General features: G+C 34.3%; 1 protein-coding gene across 1 annotated transcript; it reads right to left on the bottom strand.

Moving 5' to 3' along the window:
* Positions 1-186: 186 nt before the first annotated feature.
* LOC110018510 (mediator of RNA polymerase II transcription subunit 14-like) lies at positions 187-7,611 on the bottom strand. The gene is made up of 5 exons (XM_020715849.1): positions 7,435-7,611; positions 2,358-3,428; positions 1,448-1,545; positions 1,063-1,258; positions 187-264 (listed from the first exon to the last, which is right to left on the bottom strand). The coding sequence occupies exons 1-5, from the start codon at positions 7,609-7,611 to the stop codon at positions 187-189; spliced, it is 1,620 nt and encodes a 539-aa protein (XP_020571508.1).
* Between the last annotated feature and the right edge of the window lie 2,758 nt (positions 7,612-10,369).

The following is a 10,369-nucleotide window of genomic DNA, read 5'->3' as shown; positions in this document are numbered from 1 at the left end:
GTTTGTTTATCGAAAAAATGAGGATAACCCTTGTTGGATGCATTATGCAATGTTCAGGTTTCAATCCCGAGCTCACTTCAGTGCCAACCAATTTAAACTAATATCTTATATTGCGCATAGAAGGCAGGTCACGAGTGGTGGCTGAGTTTCAGATGCATTATGCAATGTTCGGGTTTCACTAATATCTTATATTGGGCATAGAAGGCAGGTCACGAGTGGTGGCTGAGTTTCTCCTACTGCATCTGGAGGTTTCAGCTTCGTTATCTGTGTAATGTAAAGGAAAAGCTGCATAGATCAACTCTCCCCAGACTACGTAAGGGGTGTGTGCTTCTCTTATATTGGGCTTAAAATGATTGAACACTCGAGGAAAATAAAATCCTTAAAAAACTAGGCTAGCCAGTCTACTTGTCATCAAACTCGAGCACAACAGAATTCCATCGCCAACTTGAGGTTTTGCCTCCCTCAATCTCACACCCAAACGCTATCATTAGAGAAATGCCATTGTTAACAACCGCAACAATGAACATCAAAGTTTTTATTTTTTATTATTTTCGTTAATATCACAGAAAAAAAAATTAGATTAAAAAAAAAACAGAATGACAAAAGAAATGAATTTAGATGGGCATTGTCTATATATCATAACGTCTCTCTGTGACAATGTTTTTTTCTTTGTAAAAACTTTCTTCTGTTGCGGATATCAAGGGATAAATTTCTAATTCTGAGGATTAGACATCTTAATAACTTATTTATTAATTTTTCACACTCGAGCAAAAAACAACTATTGGCAATATTAATCCATAGGCATTCCTCAAATTATTAATTAGGGTTCTTCCTACCATGTAAATTATGTGCAGCACAAGAACTTCTATTTAAAGGGAAAACAAAAGGACATAAAGCCCCAGTAAGCCCTCCAATTTCTGAAGACTTCGCTAATTCTGATGCATCACATTTAACAATCAAATCAAAAGATCATCAAGGTTAACATGAATGTAAAAGCTGTATAATAGGCATGAAGTTAGGCCAAAAAGCAAGCCTGTGATTGGGGTATACATAAAAACATACAGATAAAAATTTGATGATTACCTTTAATCCTAAAGACCTTCCGGTAGAAGCAAATAAATGTAAAAGACTTTTGTTTCTCAAACATATAAAAACTTCAGTTGCAGTCATGCTTCCGACATTTAAAGCTTCCTCGCATTCTAACAAAGCAGAGGTTGCAAGGATGTTTTTAGAGCATTGAAGAAGAAAGCGGCCATTCCTGTACTTCATACCACTTAAGTTAAAATGATATCAAAGTCATTAATCAAAGGTAGACTTGTCAAGGACTTCAATAAATAATTTATTGGAAATATGGATAGCACAAGAAAAAGGATCTTTAACACCCTTACATTCTTCAATTTCAAACAATCCTACCTACAAAGCCATTATTGCTGAGTGAGAACAAAACCTGATGTTTATTCGAAGTTTTATATATGATGAGCCATATGCTCGTACTTGCAAAACTTCATCCCAATAAAATTCATTCGCAAGTGGTACACCATCTTTCTGTAAGAGAAACAATAAGAAGACTGTTTTAAAGAGATAGCATTCAATTCAGACATATGAAACATAAAAAAGTAAATGTTTTGCACCTCTAACCAAACAACACAAAAAAACTAATCAACATCACAAACAATATAAGAAACTAAAAATTTGACAGCCAATGTAAGGATATTCCATTATTGCAATATTTAGTTAAAAGTGTAGAACAAAATTTTCATCCACTGCCTTCTAAAGTACAGGAATTCAAGTACACAGGCACAAAAAACCAAATTTATTTCCATTTTATAAACAAGCTACAAATTTATTTCTTCTGCTTTCTGACAAAAGAAAGCTACCACAAAGCAGGCTTAACACGTTTGGAATGAAAACTGCCAAGCTACTTTCCCAAATCATGTCCTTAAATTGCCTCCTAAGACCGCATAAAGCAGCTTCCTGACAGCAGTTTCCAATCCTTCTTCAAAAAAAGGGAAGAAAACAACCAAAGATGCCGTAAATCCATCTATAAGCACATGGAGCTCATCTAATTATTCACCTTCACCTTAAAAAAAGAAAAACTCTCAAAGGATTTTCCCCAGCAACAATGTCCCTAGACTGCACAAAAGACACAAACTACCCTGGACCAACTTGGCAATACAAAAGAGATGTATGCAAGTGATCCATAGCAGTGCCATCGCCAAAAGCAAAGTAATAGCAAACACAGTAGAAAGGTAGAATTGGAAGAGGGGATGGCAATATTGTAAACATAATTCTGCATTTCTAGTTAAGTAAAATGTTTCCACTTTTGCAGAATAATTAGCAAAATCATTTAGACAGACCTTCCTTGAGAACGGATCCAAGTCATCACCTTCAGGCTTAAGGATAACATCAGCTGGAGCTTGACATATGTGAGCATTTTTTATCAATTCTCTTTGGATATCAAGAAGACGAGTGTGTCTGTTACAAGTAATGGCTCTGAGAAGAAGTTTCTCCACATCAATGCAGCTTAATTGCAGAGAGAGTTCTGCTTCCTTGTTCGTAACTGGATCGAATACAAATGTACTGTGCAAACACTTTATCTGTAGATCTTGTGCAGGCTCAATTTTGATAAAAGGAGGTGAGCCAGAATCAGAAACTGTGGCGTTCCTCACCCAATCCAACCAGTAGATGATTTTCAAAACAGGGATCCTTTGTGTAACTGAATCTAATTCAGCATCCTGCCCTATTTGTGCAGAACTGGCTTGTCCAGTAATACCATCAGAAATGAGCTCAAAACGTATAGCATCTTTCCACCTGCCTTGGCGTAGTATTTTAACTTGCCTTAGCACAGTGTCCATAACAAGGGAAACACACAGTTCATGCAGAATCGTGTATAGAATCATGAACGGGTTCTCGGCTGCAGCCATCCTACGCTCCAAATCTTCCCCAAGTGCATAACGTCGACTTTCTTCAAATTTAATAGGCTCGTCTTTTTCACCCACAAGCAGCTCCAAATGCAATATTCTCCACAAAGAGAGATGCCCACGGTAACCCAATGTAAGAAAAACCTTAAATTCTCCATCAACAATAAGAACAGCCATACCATTTGAAACTCTAACCTCAGAAATTTCCTTGGGAACAGATATATCAAGAAGCTTGGAACGTAAGAGCATTTCCAGTTTCTTCAAAGCAGGTTTCTGCAGATCCTCCGAAAGGGAAGACTGAAAGCCCAAATCTTCTATGCATTTTGGGAGCCGATTGTACCCTCCGGTAAGAAGGACCTCTATGGCGGATGGAACATCAAATATTGGAGCTCTTGCTTGTTGCAGACCCTCATGTGTGTAGAATAATGAATCGGCTGTTTGGGTGAAGCATGTGTCATGGCTAGAAAGAGTTGCTGAGAGTTGTTGACAGTATTGAATCAAAGGAACCTAATAATTCAGAAGTCAAATAATGCTTAGAATAGCAGTCGAACTAATAGACTTTTAATGACCTGAGAAAACTATAGTGACTAGGTAAAAATTCTAAAGCAACAAGTTCATGAGAATGAGATTTAGTATCAAAGTCAGCAATTCAATATTATAGACAATAAACCATAGTTTAATTCATATCTTAATGATCACCCTAGAAAGTTATATTTAAAGCGAGAATTAAAACTTGCGCATCACGAAATGCATGAGTAAATTAGTTAAAGAAAATATGCAAGTCTCGTCTAAATAAAAGAAAATATAAATGTAACATTCAAAAAGTGGCATAGAATAAATTTAAAGTTGAAAATTAAATAGTAATAACAGTTAATTATTATACTAAATAAAAATAAGAAATAGAAAATTTACAACAGATGCATGTCATTACAAATACTATATATAACATCATGTGAATATATAACAAGATCTCATAAAAATTAGTCTAGTAGATTACCCTCCATACATCTAGCTCATAAAATGGATCAACAAAACATGCAGAAAACAAAAAAATAAATAAAGTAAAAGCTAGGTAAATAAAAAAATGTAAAGAAAAAAAAATGCAATAAAAATTATTGATAGCCAATCAAAAGAACCACCTGAGAAAATAATGGCGGGAGAGAAGAACAAGAGTAGAGAGGGGGAAAAAAATCATTCTCTCTTGAAGAATAAAGAGTGAGATTGCAAAGAGGAAAAGTACACTTCAGAGCAAAAAGGAGCCTTGAAAAAAAGGTGTGAAAAAAGAATTAAAAAATGTTACATTCCTCGTACACAAAAAACTCAAAATCTCCCCATCAAATTTATACCTCAATAAGTGGGATGTCAGAATGTACAACATCTTTCAAGGAACATGTAGTTATTAGAATTGAAAATAAAAGGAAAATAGCATGAAGATTAGGGCGGCAATGGACCCAAAGCGATGGTTAGGACATCATCATTGTTATTTGTTGGTCACGTCTTCAAGATATAGAAAGTCTCTAATCAAATCCAGAGACAAAGTTGCATGCATCAACCCTCGTACTAGCAAGAGTTCGATAAACTAACTACAACCTTTCATTGAGAAAGAACATGCCCCATGTATGAATGAAATAGTGGTGTGTGGAACTTGAGTTAGTGATGGCCATCACTACGCATAGTCTATGAATGTTTCCCTTCTCTTAATCTTTGCATTTGCTTGAACTTTTGCTGCTACTTTTCTATAGCTCAAGCTCATCTCAACTATATTCCCTCGAGTTAAAGGCTGTATCTTCCCATCAACAATTTCATTCTTATAGGTAGACACAATAATAAAAATAAGATGCTAGGAAAAAAGCTAGATACATGGTGAGTACATCATATTTCGATAATTAAAATAAAATTTTAACTTTTATTTAACTAAAATGGTGAGATTAAACGAAAACAATACATTCTATAGGCTAGACAAATTAACATAAATTTAACTGATCACATAAAAATGTCATTAAGTTGCACCCTTATATGGTTTAAAATTCATTTTGCTAAGATGAATAAGGTGAAGACAACAATCTCTTCAAGATGGAAAAGTTTTGAAACGTTTTGTTTTCTCCATGAATGCATATTATTGGAATCATTCAAATGGCTTTGCCGACCCTCATTTTTGGAGTTCATATCCTTAACAAATGCTATCTCGTGCCTTATATATATGAATAAAGAAAAGCAATAGAATGTGTATTATTTTACCATGCATGTGTTGAAAAAAGAAACATTGCAAGAAAATGGGGTATTCTACCACACTGCTTGAAATGACAAAGTTTTAACTAGGACTGCCTTAACACATGCAGATGCGTGGAAATATTATAGTTATTTTGAAAATGAAATGAATTTTTTTTCTTATATCAAAGTTATTCAATCTCCTACGAAGAAAGTTGTTCAATCTCCTACGAAGAGATCAACTTCTACTCGAAAACTTGGTCCAAATCTTCATTGAATAGGATTAGCATCCAATTCTTTCCAAGGAAATTCAAGGAGTCCATAAGGTAATTTTAGTGCGCACAAATGTGTCCCTTGTTTACAAATAATGAGTTTAGAAATTAATCTTGAAATCTTGCTACCCAAAGCAAATATTAAGATTTCAAAAGACTTCATGTAAATCCATAGGTAACTAATCAGGTGGAACTATCACTTTATTGAAGAAAGATTGCTTGAAATAACTAATATAATAAAGAATAGCCGGTACTCTTAAAAATGAATGCTTGAATTAACAAACTAAACTAAAAGAGTAGTACCTTGACGAAACTAAGATTTCCTCAAAAGTTCTTTCTATTGACTTCTTTAGTCTAGGCTTCCAACTTTGCCCTGCTGTGCCTTTCTTATCACCTCAATTTAATACTGTTTTCTACTTTAGATAGTGAGCGGTTTCACTTTTTTATGAAAATCGCATATCAGTCATTGTTGGTTCGTAGTCATTTCCCCAATAACTATTTTGGTTGTCAATTATGGGAGTCGGGGCACTAAAACTAGAGATGGAGTAGTTTGCACGTGTTGTTAACAGTTGGAGCAAGGAGGCAAGGAAACTAACATACACAGAAAAGGAAAGTAGAGAGACCATGGGGGGAATTAGAAATAATAATTCATTCAATCCTGACTTTAAAATCAAAGTACAAATAATCCCTATTTTAGGAAAGTTATGAATTATCTAGAATGCCATTCAAAGACAAAATAAACAAGAAAATAAAAACTACCCTAGAAAGCAGCAACTAACTCCCTAAATCTAGAAATGTCAAGGAATAAAAGAAAAAAATTAGATATTAGCAAGGGATTTAAATGAATCACTTGAAATGTTCCTTTGCTTAGCAAACCAATGTTTTCTATCAAATTTGGTAACAAATTTATTGCCAGGCTCCATTTGAATGCTTTCCTTTAGAAAATCTTCAATTTTGATCCTCCATGCATGACTAACTTCCTTCATTGGTTTGAATTAAAGTTGAAACTTTCTAAAGCATCCAATAACACTTGAAAATTTGCAGATCTGGTAATCTTCTACAACCAACAAATTCAACTTGTGATTGTATAGAATAATCGGGAATTTCTAGGGAAATAGAGATATTACAAAACAATTATAAATTTTTAGAAATGAAGAACGCCCCTTTAATTCCTGCGGCTCTTGCCAACAATAACTTCCTCTAATTTAAATTTTGCTCCTTTACCTTTCTTTTATTTCCTTTTCTAGCCTAAGTTACCAAAAATGTCAAGGGAACTACTAAGAGAGTTTTACTTCTCATCCTCCATACTCTCTCTTTTCTTCAGCCTTTATTCTCTCTCTTTTTCCTTGTTGGAGTTACTAGTGGTGCTAATAAAATTGATGATGAGGTAATTGTAACAGTAGTGTTGGTAGAGTTGAAATTGTAGGTTGATCAAGTAAAATCCCATGCTCATGCTTTAGTGTAATTGAGTAATGCTTTAGAAACTCTTCTATAGAGCTGCCATTCCAAAACGAAAAATTTCCTTCCATATGAAAATAAAAAAAGGAATTGCTTGCTTTTGAATCATATCGCATCCCTATCCCGTAGATTTTACTACTATGAACGTAGCTTGCTCTAAAGATAGCCATCCGTTAATTGCGAATTAATGCATTGGTTGATTTGCAGTATTGTATCCCTTCATGTGCTTTCTGGACATTTTTTTCTGGCTACCATCGAATTATGATGCATCCAACTGATATGGAAAAGACTGCTTTTATCTCGAAGGAAGTTTTTGCTATAATGCAATAACTTTTGGCTTGAAGAATGCTGGAGCAACCTATCAAATGTTGATGTATATAATATTTGCTAATAAAAAATGGAAGAAATATTAAACTCTATATTGATAACCTATTTGTAAAAAGTAAATTACCATAACAACACATATTGGATCTCGAGAAAATTTTTGACATATTATGAAAGTTCAAGCTTAGGCTTAATCCTCCCAAATACACTTCTGGAGTTATCTCTAGAAAATTTCTTTGATATTTACTTACTCCCAAAGGAATAAAGCCAGAAATTGAGAAGGTACAAGCTATATTGAGCATGACACCGCCAAGGAGCCTCAAAAGGATGCGAGTTTTAATTGGACGAATCATACATCTCAGTAGACTCATCTCAAAATTCGGAGATTGTTTTCTCCGTTCTTCTAAACCATTAAAAATGCCAATCATTTTACTTGTATGTAAGAATGCGAGGAAACCTTCCCATAGCTAAAGAATCTATTAGCGTCATTGTTTTAGCAGCTTAATCTCATCCCTGGTAAAGAATTTTACATTTATTTGTGAGTCTGCAAAGAGGCAACCGGTTCAGTGCTCATTAGAATGATAACAAAAGTCAATTCTCGTTTACATTGTCAGACATTGTCAGCAAATTACTCCAAAGAGCTGAACATAGATACATGATAATGGAGAAACTTGCATTTCCATGCTCACTCGATCCATTTAGTATCCGAGCATCCTTTGAAATCTGTGTTGTCCGAACCTGGTGTGTCCGAACCTGATTATTCAGTGAGATTACTGAAATGGGCAATGGTGCTTAACAAATTTGATATTCTTACATACCTAGGACAACCATTAAAGCCCAAGCTGCGTTGATTTTCTTGTTGGCTTCTCTGAAGGAGTAATAAAGAAAGAAATTTGCATAGGAACAAACAAACTTTGGATACGTTACAAAGATGGAGCTTTGTGAATCTCGTGAAAAGGAATAAACATGGTCCTACACAGCCCCGTAGGATATATTCTGAGTTACTCAATTCAGCTTGATATTGCCGCCACTAACTAACAAACAAAATATGAGGCTTTGATCGTCGGCCTCAGATTTTCACTACGAATCAGAATCACCCATTTATTCGATCTGATTCCCAACTAGTGGTCAGTCAAATAAGTGGATTTTTTGAGACACAAGATTAGATCAAGCTTAAGTTTTTGACCAAGGCCAAAGTAGAAATAGGTAAACTTGAGCATTTCGAGTCGAATACATCCCGAGAACATTCTTCATTTGTCATTTGTTTTTTACCATTACTATGTTAGCTATAAATTCAAGATGTTGTAGCTAACTTCAAGACTTCCTGTTGAATAGGCTTGGCTTAAATGATTGGTCGTGGCTCACATTTTCTATTCAAGTGGCTTAGATCCTGGCTTGACGTTGAAGTGATGGCAAGTGATGTTGATGTCAACTTCAGGCATCTCAGTGAGGCTCCATGCAAGATGTCCTTGTGATTCCTGAAGACATCGATGAGATGATCTCGAAGTTCCCCACTAAAGTTTGTACTAATCAAGAAGGTTCTCTTTATTTCAACTGTGAATATGGGCACGACTTCAAGGTTCTATGTGCTACCCTTATTTTGGTCAAGTAGGAGGAGATCCTCCTGTATATTCTTCACGACTCATAGACAACAAGTTTGAGACTGGATTGGGTCCCCTCATAAAGTGATAACCTGTCCACCACTAGAAAACTTGACAGTGACATGGTAGGTTGATTTAACCGCTCCGAAGATTTTTAGCATCGGCCAGTCGAATTTACATTATGCCATTGTTGCTTCTAGGACGATAAAATCAAATATAGTTGTGATTTTTCGTTCTCCTTCTCCCCATGTTACTTATAGGGCTTCCTAATAATCTTGATATTGTTTATACCACTTGGAACATTAAGGTTAATGGGGATCCTGGCTAGTTTCTCACTTTCCAATAGATTGAATAATGTTAAGAAGGATTTAAAAACTTAAAGTGGTACAATGCTAACTCTTTTTCTAAATCTATTGATGACTTTAAAGGAAGCAAAATGTTTTGATGAATCAATTAAAATAAAATCCACAATGTAATAATTTACTTTCTCTTATGTTTCATAATCAAAATTAGTTACAAGATTCTTTAACTTGTGAAAATAAATGTACTAAAGAATGGGCGAATTATTTTTTTTTCTCTAAAGGGGAGGATGGAATTAAGTTTTTTTTATCAAAGAGCTAAAATTAGGAAGAGCACCAATTTCATTAAACAACTTTTATTATTATTATTCTTATATTAATCTTTATAAAGATATTGCAAATGAGGCTATCTCCTTTTCAATAATTTGCTCAATAGAAATAATGATATATCTATTTATTATTATAATCTCTTTTCTTTTGCTAATAATATCTTAATAATATTAATAACTCTGAATGTGAAGCCCTTTTGCATGAGTTTTCTCATGAGAATTTTTTTTTAGCATTGGGACTAATAAAACTACTGGCCTGAATGGTTTTTCTTTAATTTTTTTGAAAATTCTTAACAGATTGTGGGTTATAGTTAAGCTATTAAATATTTCTTTAGTACGACTAAGCTTCCTAATAGAGTTAAACATTTGGCTATAATTCTCACTCCTAAGAATGCTAGGGCTCGAATCATTAATGATTTTAGGTATGTTTCTCTTTGAAATACTTTGAAATACTTTTTATAAAGTTAATGCCAAAATTCTCTTATAAAGGTTTAAGATCATTTTTCATAATGTTATTCATCCTACTTACATAGCTTTTATCAAAGTCCATGACACTGCTGATAGTATTGTTTTAACTAATGAATTGTTATATGATTTCAATTCCAACAATTCTCAGATAAAGAAATTCTATTCCAAGATCTAAATAAAGCATTTGATAAGGTCATGTCTTTTCTTTATGATGGAATGGAAAGAATAGGCATTCCTTCTACTTGTATAGGGTGGATTAAGTTTTTCACTGAAGATATCAGGTGAAGCATCGGGAGGCATGCTACTTATTAGCCCAAAGATAAAGAGCTCCGAGCAATGACTTTATATGTTCTTCTTAATTGTGTAGTTTAACGCACATGCGAACAACCAATCAGAGAAAATATAGGGGAAGAACACACTTTTTCTTCCTTCCCTCTGTATTCTCCGTCGAAGTTGTGTTAAATGTCTTAACACGCCTAATATTTTTCC

This window comes from Phalaenopsis equestris, unplaced genomic scaffold, assembly GCF_001263595.1.
Source record: "Phalaenopsis equestris unplaced genomic scaffold, ASM126359v1 Scaffold000002, whole genome shotgun sequence".
Taxonomy (NCBI): domain Eukaryota; kingdom Viridiplantae; phylum Streptophyta; class Magnoliopsida; order Asparagales; family Orchidaceae; genus Phalaenopsis; species Phalaenopsis equestris.
Note: the sequence above shows the minus strand (reverse complement) of the source record. Positions and strands in the feature narration are given on the sequence as shown.

What these genes read in the sequence shown, in the direction of transcription:
- LOC110018510 (XM_020715849.1), bottom strand. Translation starts at nt 7,611, where the DNA reads ATGATTGGCATTTTTAATGGTTTAGAAGAACGGAGAAAACAATCTCCG. An exon ending in TGGATCCGTTCTCAAGGAAG is followed by an intron (nt 1,546 to 2,357) that starts GTCTGTCTAAAT and finishes TTTCTCTTACAG; the next exon opens with AAAGATGGTGTACCACTTGC. An exon ending in TAATCATCAAATTTTTATCT is followed by an intron (nt 265 to 1,062) that starts GTATGTTTTTAT and finishes TACATTACACAG; the next exon opens with ATAACGAAGCTGAAACCTCC.